General features: G+C 36.9%; 2 protein-coding genes across 3 annotated transcripts; one reads left to right on the top strand and one right to left on the bottom strand.

Moving 5' to 3' along the window:
- The first annotated feature begins 357 nt into the window (after positions 1–357).
- On the top strand, positions 358–3,982 carry LOC121749705 (membrin-11-like). Its single transcript, XM_042144299.1, has 4 exons — positions 358–705; positions 2,368–2,488; positions 2,576–2,722; positions 3,553–3,982. Exons 1-4 carry the CDS (start codon positions 431–433, stop codon positions 3,712–3,714), a joined length of 705 nt encoding a protein of 234 aa, XP_042000233.1. The 5' UTR covers positions 358–430; the 3' UTR covers positions 3,715–3,982.
- Positions 3,983–7,534: 3,552 nt separating this feature from the next.
- Positions 7,535–19,444, bottom strand: LOC121747969 (calcium-transporting ATPase 10, plasma membrane-type-like). Of its 2 annotated transcripts, none has more exons than XM_042142158.1 (35): positions 19,290–19,444; positions 18,948–19,210; positions 17,610–17,726; positions 17,494–17,533; positions 17,009–17,130; positions 16,779–16,910; positions 16,583–16,672; positions 15,985–16,054; positions 15,238–15,308; positions 15,067–15,150; positions 14,826–14,903; positions 14,669–14,743; positions 13,763–13,846; positions 13,597–13,679; positions 13,401–13,509; positions 13,264–13,319; positions 12,978–13,020; positions 12,812–12,895; positions 12,527–12,664; positions 11,925–11,990; positions 11,746–11,844; positions 11,511–11,621; positions 11,155–11,325; positions 10,702–10,761; positions 10,094–10,258; positions 9,878–9,994; positions 9,461–9,559; positions 8,888–9,025; positions 8,701–8,801; positions 8,491–8,536; positions 8,271–8,405; positions 8,049–8,156; positions 7,869–7,960; positions 7,680–7,780; positions 7,535–7,596 (listed from the first exon to the last, which is right to left on the bottom strand). In XM_042142158.1, exons 2-35 carry the CDS (start codon positions 19,095–19,097, stop codon positions 7,592–7,594), a joined length of 3,240 nt encoding a protein of 1,079 aa, XP_041998092.1. In that variant the 5' UTR covers positions 19,098–19,210; positions 19,290–19,444; the 3' UTR covers positions 7,535–7,591. The 2 variants fall into 2 exon arrangements, with proteins under 2 accessions (XP_041998092.1, XP_041998093.1); XM_042142159.1 differs by having other exon boundaries at positions 18,948–19,204; positions 19,290–19,427.
- Between the last annotated feature and the right edge of the window lie 244 nt (positions 19,445–19,688).

The following is a 19,688-nucleotide window of genomic DNA, read 5'->3' on the forward strand; positions in this document are numbered from 1 at the left end:
CCGGCGGACTTTACAAAAACACCTCATGCCATGTCATAAGTACATCCCACTGCACTGTTACATCATAAGGACATCTCACTACACAATGACGGACATCCACAAAAAACAATAAAAAAATAGGGATGACATTCGTGTCAACGCAATAGTGGACGTCCCGGAAAGACGCGGAACTCCGATGTCCGCAACGGACGTCCGTATCCGTATGCATCCTGCCTAATGACGGACGTCCCGCTCGGACGTCCGACACGCCGGTGCGACGTCCGCCGCGACATCCGCCATTTGGATGATCTTAGTAAAAAAACAAAATATATAAAAATCAATATCTAAAATTATTTCCAACTATTTTTAGAGGCAAAATACACGCTTACTTGAAGGAATTGAATTCCGATTCGAAGAAGGCAGAAACGTATCCGAGAAGGCGGCGACGGCAATGGAAGGCGGCGGCGGAAATCTATCGGAGCTCTACTCTAGCTCCAAGCGGCTCTCATTGACGATCAGAGATGCTTTGGAGAGGCTCGAGCGTCTCGAGTTTACCTCAACATCCTCCTCTTCGCTTTCATCGTCGAGCGCCGTCGTCGCGGGGTCTTCCGATGATCAATCTACTTTGATTCGAAGAGATATTCACCAGATCCAGTCGCTCTGCGCTGAAATGGATCGCCTCTGGCGCTCCATACCCTCCAAGCCTCAGCGAGATCTCTGGAAAAGGTCTTTCCCTATCTCTGCAAATCTAATTCATATTATTGAATCTGCATAGGATTCGAAATATGTATTCGTGTACGCCAATTCAGGCCTGAATTTGCTTAATTATCTTAATTACGTTGTTTGGATGGTTTTGTATTTGAAATATGCATTCGTATACGACAATTCAGGCCTGGATTTGCTTAATGCTCGTAATATGTTGTTTGAATGGTTTTGTCATTGAAATGTGCACTCGCGTACGTGAATTCAGCCCTGAATTTGATTAATTATCTTAATTGTGTTGTTTGAAATGGTTTTGTAATCCCGCTGATGATCAGAGTGCTTAAGGAGATTAGAAGTCGTTGATCTGCAATAGTGCTGGTTGAATTGGTTTTTTCATCCTCCTTATAATTTTGTGAAATTTAGAGATTGATAATTACTGTTTATCTGATCCGAGTTTGTGTAAATTATTTGTGGTAACAAATCTGAGTGTTCATTGTAGGAATGTTATTTATGCGGATAAATTTATGTGTGGTTATGCTGTAAATCTTATTGAATTACTTTAACAAAGTAGCCACTTAGAAGATGTTGATCTTTGGCAAATGCAATGCAAAAGAAATGGGAATTTCTATCCCATTCTCTGTGCTGAGGCATCTGCCTGTGTTTTCTCATTTCTGACCATTTAGTTCTTATTTTATGACAAAAAGTTTATTAAACATAAGTGGGAAGGCAGTTTTAGGCCAGAATATTAGTTAAATGTAACATGTAATGAAGATGGTAGCTAAATGAATTGATAGAAAGAACATGTAACACAATTTGTTTAGGTGATAATTTGAGTTGTGTGTCATTTAATTACTGCACATGTTGGTCAGAAACATAGAAAAAGGAAAGAATAGAAGACAGTTTTAACAATTATAAACCCTACCTTAGTGACAATATTCATGGATGAATATAATATTGGCCAAATGATGCTGGTTCTGCCTAATAAGATCATCCAATCACTTTGTACTGGCAAAATGAAACTAGGAAAGGATCTAACCCAACACATTGTGAATTGTGAAGTGCTAGAGAAACTTTTCTAGTTATGAATCGGTTATAGAACCAATCTGTAATAATGTCGTATTGAAACTTTTCTTGCTAATGATGGTATGTACCTCTCAAATGGGAGCAAGAATATAGAGAAGAAGGCAAGAAGCTGATAGTAACACTCAAATCTGTCTGATTCAATGACCATCGTCTTTGTTTTTGGGTTTTCTGGAATCAGGAATTACGCTAAGAGAGTGGTGTCGAGGAGACGACTCATGTTTTAAGAAAGATATTGGGAGATGTAATTTATGTGGAGATAGGTCCTACTAGGGGTGGTAAGTGTTGGACAAGTATTGGTTTAGAGGTTTTGGGTTCCTCTAAAGACTAAACTCTAAAAGTGAAAGTTAGTGGTGAGTTTTTTGTAAATATTGCATGTGAATGATGGAAAAGATATAAAGGGTTATGTCCTATACTGTAAACGCCACTGTCTTGGTGGACGGGCGAAAATGGCAATTAGACCACACTCCTTTTGGACAGAGGGAGTGGGAGTATTCTGTGAACTTGGTTTTTATTATGGCTACCAGATGTATGATTTATGGAGTATTTTTTGTGAGACCTTGTTCTTGGTATGAAGAAATTAGTTTACCTTGATTTGTAATGCAGAAAGGTAGAACAAGTCAACGAGGAGGCTGAGTCATTCAGAGCTAGTCTGGATAAGTACACATCGAGGCATCAGAAACGAGTACAAGAAGCCCAAGAGAGAGCTGAATTATTTAGAAGACCTGTATTGCCTCTGTCTCAGTTTAATTTTTTTTTTTATGTTTGTTTGAGATATGGAAAGTTATATGTTTGAATGCTCCATTTGTTTCAGAGTGGAGATGCACATGTTCTCAGAATCTTTGATGAGGAGTCGCAAGCAGCGGAGTCAGTCCGTAGATCTTCTAGATTACTAGAGGACAGCTTTGCAACAGGTGTTGCTATACTTTCCAAGTATAGCGAACAAAGGGACCACTTAAAGGTAACCTCCCCCCCCCCCCCCCACACACTTGATGCAAAAGTATGAATCTGTCTTGTAAGTTTTGTGGTGCTATAATTTTGTAGATAAAACACTCTGTATGGCTAAAGAACTTGCATAAAGTTACCCAATTTTAGAAAATCTAAAGTAAGTACAATTTAATGATACAGTATGTGATGATGCCGACTACCTGTACATATTCTTACATGAATTTTAATCCTTATGCAACCTACTGGAAATAGAATGAAAAAAGTTAAAGGATTAGTGTGGAAGTTACATAATCCTATTGTGATCTATCTCAATAGTAGTTAGTTGCTGAAAATTTTGACTTTATGTGGTCAAGCTGTTGCACTTATAGCAGTTCATTAGTGACAGATCGGACTTTAACCTTACTGGAATATTGCATTCTTGTATAATGACCTGTAATTGAGTATCATATGTAAGGGTGTAACTGAATTGAGTCGAGTTGAGCACTAAAAACTAAAGATTGCTTGTTTACTATTAGCCTGAGCTTGAGCAAAAAAGCTGAAGAATGGCTTGGGATCCTGAACAAGCTTAATCCAACCAAAAAAACTTAAATTCATATATATTATATTTGAATATGGCTGAAAACATTATAACTTTGATTGCATAAAATAGGATGAATTTGATCTTTCTTTCGCATTATTTAGTAAGGAGTAGTATAATCGTTTAGATATGGCTCTCGAGATTATAACAGTTGCCTCACAACCTCGCAAGCCATGTCTCACAAGGCGAAGTCATTAGAACAGTTATTTATTTATCTTCTTCTATTGAATCCAAGCTAACATTTTATGGCTTTTCCATCGATGCAGAGAGCTCAAAGGAAAGCACTGGATGTTCTCAACACTTTGGGGCTATCAAACTCCCTTCTGAGGCTCATTGAGAGGCGGAGCCGATTTGACAAATGGATTAAGTATGCTGGCATGACTGTAACTATCATCATCGTTGTCATGTTCTGGAGGTGGACGAGATGACTGAAATACTCTCATTCTGGCTCAACAAGTTAGTACCGGCATGTATACAGCCTTCTCGTACATATTTTTTGAATGCTCTTCTTACTATGAATTGAAAAATATAACTGAAAGCATTATTAGGCACAACGGTTTAATACAGATGAGGATTAAGATTTGTAATTAGTGTAAGAATTCTATCACCTCCTACTGTTAAGTCTTTTTAACTCTCTCATTCGCATGTAAAAGAAGATAGTTTGACATTAAATCTCATGAAATTTGTTCTGTTTTCTGTTTTCTGGGAAATTAATACTAGTATAGTATTTCAAAGCACTTTTGCTATTAAGTTTAGAAGCAAGCGAAAAAGTTTTTTCAAGAAACCAAGAAATGAAATAGCTGAGGTCTGATTATTTTCGGACTTGTTGGTTTATTCATATTAATTTAGATATAAGTCAACTTCATACGGATGCGTCTATTCTTGCGACATTGTTGTGTGATGCACTTTTTATGTTCTGTGTTGATAGAGTTGCATTCTTTTTTGTAATATTAACATAATAGAAACATTTCTATTCTTGACAAAAATTACAATTTTTCTAGTGTACTTTAATATCTTCCTGTCTCTTACTTTATTCTTATCTTCTACTTTATTTTATCCACTTAACATATTACACCTCTAGTAATGTTTATTAATTTTCATTTATCTGTTTACCTACTCACTTGTCAATAGAAAGTAGTATCTCTGAGTTATCATGGTTACTGCATTTAATAATTATTGACAAAGCGTAAATAGATTTGGTCTTATTTTTAGGCATACCATATTGTCTAATATTTTGCTATTCCAAGTATTTCTCTTTTCGAATTAGTTAATTAAAGAATAGTCTCAAATTGATCTCGTACATTTACATGAAATTTTTTTTTAATCTTATACATTTGTACAAAAAAATTTATTTGGTCCTGCATATTAATTGTGTTAGCTTCCAGTCTTAGACAATATATTTTGACCCGCGTTTAACTCCTTAGTCAAATGAAAACATTTTTGATCATCAATTTTTTTGACAGAACCAATAAATATGAACTAAAACACATCATCTATGATGTGAAGCCAACACACTTTAACATTTACAATCAAAAGTTATTTGCACAAATATTTGGAACCAAATTTGGACTTTTAGAAAACACAACACCTTCTCTCCTTCAAATAATGTTCAACAATTTCATTTTCCAAATCAACTAGTGATAATAAACATATGTGTTTCTAGATAATAAAACCCAATATACAAACGTTTGCCAAAAACACAATGTGGTGTAGGAATCAAATGGCTAATTTACAATAATATCCGGAAATAAGACTTTGTAAAGTGTCGAGGCATTAAAAGAATAATTCCAGTTAGGATGTGGAAACAGAAACTACCATACCATGAAACCAACTTCCTGTATGTTTTTGTTAGTGTTTCTCTTTTCTATGCAAATGTTAGCCTATACTGCCATAAACCCGAAACCAAATTGTAATACCCCGACTTTTTCTATCTTTTTAGTTATTCTTGAAGGGACGTCGTTTGTGTAGCCGAAAAAATTCCTTCAATTCTTTTGGAATAGCCAGTGTTTTTATTATTAAATTTGGGCTATGATCTTTTTCTTGATTTGCACGAAGCCCAATTCTTCGTCACCAACTTTTGGAAGTCCTTTTCAACTTCCTTTTGGGCCTAGAGCAATTATTCCTTTTAGCCCAATTTGAAATCCATTTAATATGAGTTATTAATTTTCATCCCACTTTGAATATGCAAGAATTTAACGTGAGATTAGTCTCACTCAATTTCTGTTCCACAAAATCCGGTTTCTACTTCCCATATTCCATGAAATCGGTTTCTACACCTATATCTCCCATGATCTCACGTTCATCACTCCCAATCAGTCAATCAACATCTTTTTATTTTAACCAATTTCGCAATTATCACAATCCTTTTCACCACTTCCATAATTGTAAAGAAACAGAGAAAACGAGAGAGAGTTAGAAAAGAGAGAGGGGGCGGCGGTGGTGCAGTGTTGAGAAGCAGGCTGCGCAAGCTCCAGCAGTGAGGACGGCGGCGTGGTTCCGAACAGAGCGATAGCGGCGGAAGCAGCGCGAACCGGGGGAGATGTCTGACCGAGGGCAGCGCTGCAGCGAAATTCGTCGCACAGCAGACACGGTGGCGGTGACTGCTCAGTGGCGGCGGCCAACGGACAGCAGCGGCTTAACAGCGAGCCGAACCAGTGAGGGTAGCGGCGATGGCTGCTCGGAACAGCGACAACAGCGACGGTGATGGCTGCTAGGTACATCAGCTGCGTCGTGACAGAGGACGGACACCCGGCGGCGAATTGAGGTCGGAGATGGCGGAGTGAGATACAACCATGGTTGTTGTTACAGAAAGCAACTCGGAGGGAGGCGATGGATTTGATGTCGCTCAATTTTGGGTTTCTGCATTTGGGGAAAATTGGGAAGGAAAAAGAAGATAGAACGATGGTGGAGAATGGAGTATGTGGTTTTTTTTCAAAAATTGATTGGGCTACTAATTGGGCTCACAAATTAAATTGAAGACTAATAGTTGGACTGGGAGAGTAAGGAAAAGAAATAAAGGTCTTGGGCTGATTTATTTGGTTTTGGACCAACTAATTGCAGATTTAGAATTTTATTCCACCGGGGACTAGTGTGGCCGATGGAAATGGGAGTATATCTTGGGGCTGCTACTTTTTATACTATTGGTTCAAGTAATAGCATAAATGGAAGTGTTGGGTTGAGTTTTTTTTATTTAGTTGAGCCAGTTGTGAAGGAGAGGAAATCTTGGGCTGGAGAATTTTATATCAAGGATTTTGAATCGGCACGTGTTTTAAGTTAATTGGGCAAGCTGGATATGTGATGCGGGCTAAATTTATGAGTAACACGCGAGAATTTCCGAATTTTTTAAGAAAGATCGAAGGGTAAGATTTAGCATCACGTAGGATGCATGCTTTGTTTGAATTCAATTTATTTCTCCTAGGGTCTAATTTGTAGCATATTATGTTCTTTCAAAAGGGGATCATTTTTGGCATGCTATTTGAGAACGGAATGGAAAGACAAGTTGAGGAGTTAAACAATTGAGGTGTGCTTTCTTTTTAAATAAGGACTATGTCCTAAGTATATTTATTTTTGCGAAATATATTTGTCATGTCATATTTTTGTGTTGCTATGGGACCTATCTGAAGTGGCTTTTGCCATGTATGGTTAATCGAATTCGGGTCTGACTAGGGAGTGAGTCCCTATTCAGGCTAGTGTACACCCCGTAGATCGTGCGCTATCTCTCTGAGTTGGCCGGTCTAGTGGCTTGGAATGTGGCCACATTCATTGTCATGTATGTTCAGATATGGTATGGTGATGTAGAGGTTGATGTTGGTGAGATGTTTTAGTGACTCGGGCCCTTTCAAAGTTAAAACCCTGAGGTCACTCGTTAATGGCATGATAAATAATTTTTATAAAATATTTTCGGCATGAGTCCACTGAGTGCATCAAGTACACAGCCATGCATGTGTTTTCCCTATGTGCAGGTTGAGCGATAATGAGCGCGGTAAGTGTTGAGCAGAGCTGGTGAAGATTTGTGTTTGCTTTTAAGTGTTCCGAATATATTGTGTCTTCATACATAATATTATTTTTCTCTCGAATGCTTCCGCTAAATATTGTTTCTTTTGAGTTCGTGTACTATTGAGATATTTTCATTTGGAGTTGTTGATTGTTGAAATGATACTCTGATTTTATCCGAGCTATTCCCATTTGTTTCGAGCTATGGTCGAGTTGTGTTGTTTTCCCCTTTCTTCCCCGCTTCTTTAATCCTCCCCTAGTCGCGATCAACCGTGTTTTCTATCCTTAGAAAATGCGGGCGTGACACAAATCTTAACCTGCAAAAACAACAAACGGCGAAGATTAACCAACAACCATCATCAATACCTGGGAGGAAAGCAAGTTCTGTAAGTAAAATTACCATCATCAGCGTTTCCCTGTCTACGGATTTTCTTCGTAAAGAATTCAGCAATGGGCTTCTCGGGGATGGGAATTAGTTTTCCGATAGCAGCAAGAGGCCAGCTGGTGATTTTCCACAAACAAACCATATAAATATGACCGATTCTACACTATCGACTGATAGAAAAGAGAGAATCTGATAACTACAAACCTGATAATACCGAGAGCAATTGACACAAGCCACAGTTTCCAGCTCAGCCGAACAGTGGTGGCAAACTTCCCCAGGAAAAAGATTATGATAACCTAGAAACGAAATGAGGAAATGCAAGGAGTTGCAAATGAATAAACTAGACAATACACATTAGCCATGGTGTAGATAATATATGAGTACCTGAAGCACTACTTCAAGGCCGATTATTCCCATGAACAGACGGTTTTTAGTGACACCTTTAAACACATTCACCTCATCTGGCTTTCGAGCGTTAAATTCATTGAATACCTATTGAGAAAGATGTAAAGAGATCACAGGCAAACACCAAAAAAGCTATGCATCCTCACATCACTCATGCAGCATGATCAAGAGATTTATAGTAATCATTAATGTAGCTCTTACCTGACAGAAGACAAATGCGTTGAATATTAGTGTATTATTCACTCGGAAAGCGTGATCTTTGTCATCGTTCTGCAGATTCAAGATATCCCTTCCCCGGAAATTGAGGATTAAGAGCACAGTGACTTGATATAAAGCCTACAATTAGTGGGAAATAAAATGAGACTATTCAGTCTCCGCTGTTAAAAGCAATTTCACAAGGTTATCTTAATACAAGACATACCTGTATTAACAAATTCCTCCACATGTAATTTGTTATAAGGGGTTCCCTAGAATACCAACAATTTCATTGTCAAAATATAATCAACAGTAATAGGAGCAGAAATTGATATCGAAGAAGATAATGAGCCAAATCATTTAACATAAGGAGAACAATAGTGGTAGCAATTATGGAAAGAGCATCAAATCTGTGAATGACTTGCAGAAATCTGACCTTCTACCAACAGGTGCTCTACGCATGAGATGATCAGTAGGAGGCTCAGTGGCTAGCGCAAGTGCTCCTAATGTGTCCATGATAAGGTTCACCCAGAGAAGCTGAATACCCGAAAAAAGGAACCAATCTTTATACAAGAATTATAGCAACTGGAGCATATCCCACACAGGAAAGAGAGAATACACACCTGAACAGCATTCAGTGGAACATTGCCAGCAGAAACTGCAGCAACAACATTGATCATCAAAGCAGCAACATTAACCGTAAGTTGAAACTGTATGAATTTCTGAATGTTGGCGTAAACAGATCTTCCCCATCGGACAACCTACAGTGACAAAAGAGTAAGCTCTCCAGTATAAGTACAAAATTTCATGACCCGTGGCTATTTAGACTGTCAGAGGAAACTTACTACAGGCTCATTCCATTTTGCATGATTTATATTCATATTATGTTAAGAAAAAATTCTAGATAATGCTGATTTGAAATGAATCATAAACAATTTCAATTAAATTTGAAGACCATCAAAACTTCAAAACATAAGACACTGGCAAGTGGCACCACTAAAAAACATCTGAGATTCAGAATTACAGCCAAAATTTCATGGAAAACTGAAAATCACATGGGCAAAGACCATAACCACATTAATTAGAAGGTGAGCTCTCCAATAGAAGTACAAAAATTCAAACACGTCTCCATAGAGTTACCAGTGCATGAGACCAGCAAGGGGAAACTATTAAATAACAAAAATTAGATAACTAACCTTCACAACAGAAGAAAAATTGTCATCCAATATAATGATATCTGAACTCTCCTTTGCAACTTCTGTGCCTTGGATACCCATTGCAAGACCAATATCAGCCTACACCATCATCAAATTGCAAATTTAATCATATTAGCTGTAGAAGCTCAATGACTGTAACACCACATCCCCAATGTTTTTCTAGGAAAGTGGAAAAAAGCAAGTTCAGTTCAGATAACACTACTCTATTCCACAATAACATATTGCGCCAACTAATTCACAATTGATACAATTCAAGAGATAGAAAAACCTACTTATTGAATCATAAGAGATTTTGGTATCTGGGAGAATATGGATTAAAACATGCAGGCATAAGTCATTGCCCTCTGCATCAACTATACATGATAAAGCCATTTCAAAACAAGTGAAGTACCAGACCTCATGTAGTGCAGGAGCATCGTTCGTACCATCTCCAGTAACAGCAACTACATGTCCCCTCTTTCTTAATGCTTGAACAAGCAGGAGTTTGTCATTTGGTGACGACCTTCCCATCACCTATGTGCAAAACGGTAACGCAAAATCATTATCACCCACCAACTAGCTGAGTTACACACTAACTAAGAGATCAAGAGTCTGTCAAGCATCATTCCATACCGAAATCTTATCAGCAATATCTAATCTCTGTGATTCCGTAAGGGTGCGGAATGTCTTTCCTTCAATAATGTTAGGCTCAGTTGCATCTGTACCAGAGCTTAATATACCACACTCTAAGGCAATTGCTTTAGCTGTTTGAAGATTGTCACCAGTGACCATGCGCACCTAGAAAATCGATAGACCAAGAAACAAAATTACTGCATGATTAAGAAAAACAAAAGTGCCTGATGCCAAATAAAGAAAAAAAAAGTATATACACCCATTGCCTTGGAACCTACTTTTCAAAGTACAAATACATACTCAAATTTTATAATGGTTTTCATTAATCAGCCAAGAACATTTTCAGACTTGGGAGGATGATTGGGTGGGTAAGAATTTTATACGAATGATATATTTGATTCTTTCACATAATTGTAAAATCACATTATCTTAAATTAATACATGTGAAATAATTACTTAGGTTTGGAATTGAAGGAATTTTATTTGTGGATATAGGAATATCATTTAGTATCTTCACATAACATTATCAATTTAGATTAACATAGCATAGACCAGAAAACCTATATCTCCTAGTGGGCCAGAGGAAGTGAGGTAATAAATGCACATACCTTAACACCTGCATTAGTGCACAACTGGACAGCATCTTTTACACCTGGTCGGCAAGGATCCTACATCAAAAGTATTTTTACGCTCATTACCAATCATCACTCATTTGGGATCCACAATACATGAAACTGAGAAATCTGGCATATGCGATCCTAATAATTGTCAGGACACTCAACATTGATGTCAACCAGAATAAATTGTTGTAAAGAACCATATAATTTAAATATAGAAAGATAGCACATTTTTTCTAGACTGCTAATTGCAAAAAATTGAGACAATGTTTATGACTGATAGAAAGCTTTTCATTCGTGATGCAAATGGGCATATAATTTCCAAAAAATACAAAAAAAAAGTGGAAGACAAATTAATTTCATAAAAAAGATACAAATATAACTTACAGAGAAACTTGTGAAAAATTAACATGCAATATTTAAGGCAGAAGTAGAAACAAGCACCTTGATACCGACAATGGCCAGCAAAATAAGGTCCGACTCAGGTAATTGCCAATTTTTTAGTTCTGCGGCAGCGGATGGAACACTCTTTACATCAAATGGCCTGTAGGCAATGGCCACACAACGCAAGCTCTCTACAGCCATATCTTCAATCGCTTTCTTATAAGATGATAACTACAGTTAAAACAAAAATGTCATTTCATAGCCAAAACCAAACTTACAACTATCCTAATATTTAAAAATATGCCTAGTATTGAATTATACTCTTAAAAAATTAACAAATTCTTCATAAACAGCATAACATTAATAATTTAGCAGTACCAGAAAGAGAAGCTAGAAAAATTATTTCCCATACACACCTTATCTTCGTCAAGCGGCACCACATGGTCATCCGTATCTATGTAACTTGTGCAGCACGCAAGTACTATTTCTGCAGCCCCTTTCCAGTGCACGTGAACTTCAGAATCAGACTGCCAAGGCACCAGTATTCATTCACAAAAAAGAAAACTAAAGAAAGTCCATCCAGAATTCTTTGCAAGAAGGCAAGAGGGTACACAACCTAAAATACATCACCAAAGAAAAATTTTGAATTACCACTTTTAGTGCGACACCACCTCGCTTCTTCTCTGAGTTAAATGGAGAGGCATGAATAACAACTGAATCTGAACGAACAGAAAGAAAATCCATTCCAAGCTGCAGTAAAACAAGAGAAATTAAATTGGCATATAGAGCAAGACACTGCTATAAGCCAAAAAAAGTTTTTGTTGCACTACATTTACTCCCCACTGCAGAATTGCCTTTTCAGTTGGTGATCCCGAAAGTTCCGGAGCTCCACCACCCTAACAAAAACCAGCTAAATCAGATTCCCCTAATATATCAATGAGAAAAAAGGATAAAAAAGTAGAACTATCACAACATATACTTATAAGAGCCTATAAAGATGTAAGCAACTTTATCAAATGCTTATTTACTTTGTACTCCAGCTTCAAGTTTTCTAGAATAGTTCATCAATCAGAAGACTGATCTTAGATTGTCCACCCGAAATTCAATTAGAAAGTAATAAAAATGAAATATACCATGAAACACAGTAATTTCACATGTTGAGGCTTTATATGCATGACAAACACATATTTTGATAACAACAGTTTACACTTTACATAACACTGGAATTCACGAGTTCTGAACCAAAACTTGATAAGTAGAAAACCTACGAAATAAATGGTCAGAAAGTGAAAAAAACAGATTTCTTTTATGTCGTCAGAATCAATCATGCAATTCTATGATGAGTTTTCCACCTAAGCAACATCTTTATTCCTATTCAGAAATTCAACGTAAATAAATAGAAGCAATCAGAAGAACACCCCCTAAAACATACTTCAGGCACAAATACGCTTCCAGTTGTGTTTTGTGCAATGCCCTCAATCAGTAGAGAGAGAACTTTAGAAGGGAGAAGTGATTTATTGTCAGGTGGATCAATTTTCTTTCCACATGCAGATACCTCCACCACAGTCATCTGTACAAGGATGATAAAAGATTATTGGATGGAAATTGAAATCTAATACCCAAGATTTCTACATTATCTGAATGCCAAAGCAACCAACAAATGCAGAACCAAAAGAAAACTAGAAGCACAAAAAAAAAAAAGAAAAATGATAAGCACCTCATTCAGAGTGAGGGTTCCAGTTTTATCACTGCAAATAGTAGTTGCAGAGCCCATTGTTTCACAGGCTGAAAGCCTCCTCACCTGCAGTTTAATTTATAATAAACTAACAGAAGATATTGCAATATATCTTAGAGAAGTGAACGCTTCTAGCACAAATGCATACCAATGCTTTATCAGCCATCATTTTCCTCATTGAATACGCAAGCCTGAAATGCATTTTCATATTAAAGATTCTAAGAAAACAAATGTGTGGTCTTACACCAATTGCAGTGTAAATAGTATCAATAAATTCATAAGAAGTTTACGTCCAGAAATAGAAGAGATAAAGGATATGTCACATTCAGCAAACTTTACGTTCAAACAAACAAGCACATAATGGGCAGAGATCAATGCAATAATTTTCATAATGACAAGGACAGGTGCTAATGAAGCGTAACAAATAAGCTTACGTGAGAGTGACAGCTAATGGAAGACCTTCTGGTACTGCAACAACTACAATAGTCACCTGGAGTTTAACTCGATTAATCAGCAATACAAATGAGCAGACAATAAATTTTTATCAAACATTATTGAAATGAATACATACTGCAACAGTGAATATCTTTACAAATCCATCTATTGCATCACCAAGTTTTGTCTTCCCAGCTGTAAATTGGACTGTGCCATCAGGATCTTTCGTATGCCCAGTAAAAAATCTACTCAATAACAAAGTAATATATAATTATGATTTAACTTCCCAAACTGAAAAAAAAAATCAGATACTGTATTAATAAGCAAATTACCTGGCCACAAGGACAATAAGAACAACAAGTGCTACTCCCAGACCAACCATGCCAATAAAAGTAGCAACCCCATTTAATCGTACCTAAACTCGACATTACGTTAAAATGTCAGAATCAGGCACTTAAGAATCAGAAAAATGTTACCGAGGCTCCATTAAAAAGTAACCTGTAAAGGTGTTTCCTCGCCATTATCTTCTGATATGCTTGCCATAAGTAATCCCCATTCAGTATTTATTCCCACACTAGTTACCTGTGACAGCCCAATCAAAATTCAATTGGCAGTGCATAGTATATCCTCAGGATGGATATGATAGAAGAACAAGTGCCACTTTCATTACAAGCAAACATGTTTCATGTAATAAACACTTGCATGTCAACTAGTCATACACTAAAGTACAGTCTAAACCTGATGTAAATCACCAACTACACCTAGGGTTGTAAATGAACAGAGCTACTTGTGAGCTATTTGAGGGCTTGGGCCAATCAAAGCTCGTTTGGGATAACTTTATCGAGCCGAGCTCAAGGCTGATTATGCTCAGTTCATTGGGCTTGTAAACATGTTTGAATCCGTTTGTTCAAGAACGTGTTTGCAAGCTAATTAATCGAGCCAGCTTACGAACCTTTAGTCAAACCTTCAATCAAGCTCAAGTAACATGCTGATCAAGAGCACAGTTGGAATATTTTTCAAGCCTTTCACGATCTTGAACTCAAACACCATTTATACGAATATCTAACGAGCTAAGATCAAGCTGAGTTCGGTAGTTAGGTGCCGACCCGAGCTTGAACACCTGAATGCTTTAACGAGCCGTGCTCAAGCCAACTAACATTCAACTCCGCTTGGCTCATTTACAGCCCTAACTACACCATCACTGTTACCTACTACAAGTTAAGCAACAAAGCATTTCAGTTTATTCATATACATGAAAAATATTATCCTCCTGTGCCTTATACAAAATTCCTAGCAAACCCACATAGCACATTCACTAACTAGATTAATTATACGTTCTTGAGCAATCATAGCCATGGAAATTATAAAAATTGCTTAAGAGCTAAGAGGATAGTGAAAAATTACCAGCATTGTCCCATACCCATCAGCAATCTTGCATCCAGACATAAGAAAGGGTGATCGTACAGGATCTTTGTGGACCTAAGACAGACCATATTGAAGATTAAACGAGCATATCACACTGACTAACACAACATAGAGCAACAGGTTTCTTTAGGCATACAATTTTACTTTCTCCTGTCATACTGGATTCATCAACTGAGAGGGAGTGGCCGGATATTACAAGCCCATCTGCTGGCACCTATATGCATATGGAGGGGATGATTGAATTAAATGCAAACATCAACTCCCATACCACCACCCAAAATATATTAAGAGAGTAAGTCTTCCTCAAACACTTGCAACACATGAAGAATATACTAAACATCAATTTCCACAGTAGAGAGTAAGGTACTCTAGATTACCTGATCACCAATTTTAAGAGGCAAGACATCACCAACAACTATTTCAAATATTGAAATCTTAGTCCTCCGCCCACCCCTTATCACCTGTAGAATATTTCAAAGTAAACATAAGAAAAAGAAATAAAATACGGGGGGCAGTACGTGCAGAATATTTTATTCACATTATCCTACCTCCATTTGTATATTTTCCTTCTCTTCATTCAAGTTCTGGAATTGAAGGGATTGTTTGTAATCACTTACAGCTGCAATTTTTTTTAAAAAAATGCATTTCTTATTACCAGTTGACATGAACACAAGAAAATTTTTATGGAAGACATATGCTGCTGCTGCTGCTACTGCCACTCGAGAATCATATGAACGTTTACATGTTGTGTCAGGTTATTTGTGCAAAAAATATGTGTGTTTGGATCCAGTACTTGACCTGAGTAATAAACAGGCTGTGCTCAGGTCCATATAAGAACATTTAAATTATATTGCCCAGTCTCAACCCAAAGCATAAACTGATTGCCACACCTGGTTGGTTTTTTCTGAAAATACCTAAACATTAACTTCTACTCTTTCTGAACTTATGTATGAATTTTGGGCTACTTGATTATCCATACTTGCATGAAAATTTTTATTTCAGCACCCTTCCAACTAGCCTAAACTTTCCAACGACCCACAGAAAAACCCATGGATGAAAAATTATCTTTTGTTTCTCACTGAAGGCTGGTTTCTGTTCGAAATCATATCATTGGTATTCCATTTTTGAAGATTTATCACTGGTTAAGACATTTTTACAGAACCCAACCAAGATCATCTCATAACTAAGTATAAACTATGTGATCCATCAATTATAGAGATCAAGCAAGCTGCAAAGAGGTCGCAACTGCAACTAAAACCAGCAGTTAAACCAAATAAATCACATATTAATATTACCTGTAAAAACAATGACTATAATAACTGCCAAGGCAATGCTTCCTCCATCATACCAGCCTTCTTTGATACCCTAAAAAAATAAACCAAGCACTGATACATTATTCTATATTCCTCACCAGAGTGACAAAATCTTCAATGAAGAACCGTAGGCATGAGAACACGTTGCTATAAACATTTTTTTGAGTTCCAAACCCAGTTGCTTAAACAACTTAATCGATTCAAAGAGCAAACCAAAGAAATGACTGAGATATATCTTACTTGAGAAAATTTATGAATTTACAAATTTCCCAATAAAGAAATACAACAAATTTTGACAAAGCAATCACTAATAAGATCTGGTGAAAATAGATGTTATTCCTTAATTTACTTGCAAGAAAATCCAATAGCAACATATACATGATGTCGAGGAACACCTCGATCAACATGAAAGAAAAAATAATATACATAGCTCTAACAAGTTGAGAAAGACAGCAAACCGGCTCAACACAAGGACAGAAAGTCACAATCAAGAAATGGGCAGCCAAGACAGGGTGCACTATCTTTAGTTATCTCATGATCATTCCCAGGAACTGACATATAAGAGTGCACTGAATCTTACCTCGGTCTTTATACCCAATACCAAGGAAGCAGTTGCAGCAACCATCAAAATTATAAGAGTAGTATCTCGACAAGCATCCCACACAAAGCTCTACAGGAAAAAATAATTATCACAAATAAAACAATTTTCTAACACTTCTTCAACAGAAAAGGTATGATGATTGTCAAAAACAGAACTAGTCAGTGTAGTCACTCACCCAAAAACTCCTTCCCTTCTTTCGAGGATATGTATTCGACCCAAAAGCTTTCTTCCTGTTTATGATGTCAGTCTCATCCCCTGATATACCATTCTCCTGATTGGATTTTACCTTTTCAGCTAATCCTTTAACCTGGCCACACAAAGTAACGAATAAGGATGACATGGGAATACAAATAAAAACAATATGTTGACTAAAAAATATGAGTAGAAAGATTGCAATGAACTTGCCCCCCCATTTTGCTGCAAAAGAGAAAGATCATGCTCCTTGGATATTGCAACTAGCTCTTCTGAGCTGATGCCAAAATCAGAATTTTGAGTAGGACTCAATGGTAAAGTTGAAGTTACTGCACCTAAAATGTCAGCCAAAACAACAAATGAGCATAAAACGACGCATGGCCAAATAAAAGATATCCACCGTGATAATGGTCAGCAAGATAAATAAATTAAAACAGATCATCAACTTTAAACAGTTTAAATGTCCCCGATAAGCCAATGTCAACAAATTGATGACAGTAGTATGATCATTAAGACTTATAGTTTCCTAGATTAACACGACAACTAGAACAAAGTTAATAAGTAAAAGATGACATTGCAATTTCAACAAGATAATACAATAAGAACTTGTACCAGCTCTAAAATGATATATTACAGCTCCCACAGAAGTTTAATCAATAAAAGATTTATTCTGTACAACAGAGCAGAAATATAATTACCAGGTAGTACTTTGCCCGCCTCTTGGAACAATACAGCAGCCTGGTCAAGTGATCACAGTTTAGCAATCAAATGAATGATCATTAGGTACCTACTTCATAAAAGAAAAATAATTTACCCTAATGACTTGAGCATGTGTTCTAATCTTAGCAGTTAACTGCCTTCTCTCTTCTTCTTTCTTCAAGTCCAATGTATAACGAAATCGCCTTGAAGCATTTAGGACAAGTGCGGCTTGCTGAAGCAACCACAGATTAAGAAAAATATTAAAATTGACTGGTAAGAACACACTTTAGTGTTGGACAAACCAATGGTAAAAAAAGAAATCAAGGTCCACCTAAATTCATTTAAGTAAGAAAAATATAGAGAGCAACTAAAGAAGTTATAATGCAGTTGTCTACTGATCATTCTCTTCGAATATAACGTCTTCTTCTTCTTTTCATACGAGGGACATACGTGAATAACAGTATCTACTATCTACAATGGTGGTTACATGCCAAGTGATAATGTGCCTACTCTTCTTTGGTGTTTTATATACTGGAATTTTGATTAAATAGTTTACATACATATATTGTATCTACTCAAATATGGACTTGTAAAATTGCAATAAATCACTTCAACTAGGCCACAAGCCATAATTAGGCAAGAAAAATTTTCAAAACCCAAACACAGGTAAATAAGAACAGAAGAGAGAGAGAGGGAGAGAGAGAGGTACAAAAATATGGATTGTTACACACCCTGATCATCCATACTCGACCACAGTGGCCATAAGAGAAGGAAATGCATGTGAGATTACTATCATTGCTCGCTTAAGACAGCGGAAATATTGAAAACAATTAACTACCACATGAGTAATAACTGCGTAAGCTTAATGTCAACCTATATACAATACTGATGCAGTACAAATGGCATTACTTAAATCGGAGGAAAAGAAGACTACATTTGAGAATCTGTCTTATTGAATAAATCACATATTGCTCCATTCTTCCACAGATTCAGGAACAATGGTGTTTCCAATGGTATTATAGATATGCACAATGCTCATTGCAAACCAAAGCATTACGCAGTAACCACAATCTCAATTTTAGCAGGTGAACAAGAGCGATAAAAGGTACTATAAGAAGAATAAAGAATGCTGTGTTCACTTATTAAGGAATTCTTATATCATGAGAGCAAACAAGAACTAACTAGATTGCTATTCAGTTCTCAACACACATTTCAAAAACCTTCATAGATAGCCATGAAATATACCACCCGCGTCGTACCAAATCACTCAATCAAACTAGGATGACTAATGAAAATATAAAACCGCCTCCTCCGTTATGACTCATGGACTTCGGAATACAAAACAAATCAACTGAAGCAATGATTACAAGCAAGGAAATGGCAAAAAGACTTAATAACAGAGCGATCGCCAACATAAAATCAGATCAGAAATGAACCAATGCAGCCGACTCACCCTCCATCTCCGCAGCCGGTGCACCGGAGCACTCTTCGTCCGAAAAATGTCGAACGGTCCATCGCCGTCGTCTTCATCCTCGGGATAATCGCGCCGGCTACTCCCCGCTTCGAGGTCGAACCCGTCCTTGTACCTGATTTCTTCAGTCATGCTCAATTCTCTCGATTCCGTTCCTTAGGCGCAGGAGATATGACGACTCTTCCGGAGAACTGAGATTCAGCCAATGTCGCCAAAAACAAACTGCAAAAGACAAATTCCTGCAACTGATCACAAAAAGTAAGTGTTTAGTCGCGCGGAGAGTAACGATTCGTGTGCGAATAGAGCAGGAAACGGAGGAACTACCGCGGTGGATGCCGGAAAATTCGAAAGCGACCGTCGCCGGAAAATGAGAGTGGTGAAGCCACACGGATAGCGTGTGGAAAGGAGAATTAAGAAATTGCCTCGAAATTTCTCAAAAATTGCCAACTTCCCACGCTCCCACGTCGCTCTGTCGAATTTCTTTTATACTAGTAATATATTTTTAATTTTTTTCTTATTTAAGATTGATTAAAGTTATTATAAAAATAAAATATTCATGATTACATTTATTATAATAAAAAGAACTCGATTAATTATATTTCATCTTTTATTTTATTCTATTCTATTCTTTATTTACCTAGTTATTGTAAATCATTTATATAAATAAAATAATGAAAATTCAAAGAGTAATAAATGCTGGTGTGATAGCCCGTTACGCTATCG

This window comes from Salvia splendens, chromosome 9 (genome assembly GCF_004379255.2).
Source record: "Salvia splendens isolate huo1 chromosome 9, SspV2, whole genome shotgun sequence".
Taxonomy (NCBI): Eukaryota; Viridiplantae; Streptophyta; class Magnoliopsida; order Lamiales; family Lamiaceae; genus Salvia; species Salvia splendens.

Coding starts and splice junctions, on each gene's coding strand:
- LOC121747969 (XM_042142158.1), bottom strand. CDS start 19,097: ATGACTGAAGAAATCAGGTACAAGGACGGGTTCGACCTCGAAGCGGGG. Junction 9,560..9,877: donor ATGCTCCTGCACTACATGAG/GTCTGGTACTTC, acceptor ATGATGGTGTAG/GCTGATATTGGTCTTGCAAT. Junction 7,781..7,868: donor ATTGCTCTCGGTATTATCAG/GTTTGTAGTTAT, acceptor GAAAATCACCAG/CTGGCCTCTTGCTGCTATCG.
- LOC121749705 (XM_042144299.1), top strand. CDS start 431: ATGGAAGGCGGCGGCGGAAATCTATCGGAGCTCTACTCTAGCTCCAAG. Junction 706..2,367: donor CAGCGAGATCTCTGGAAAAG/GTCTTTCCCTAT, acceptor TTTGTAATGCAG/AAAGGTAGAACAAGTCAACG. Junction 2,489..2,575: donor CTGAATTATTTAGAAGACCT/GTATTGCCTCTG, acceptor CATTTGTTTCAG/AGTGGAGATGCACATGTTCT.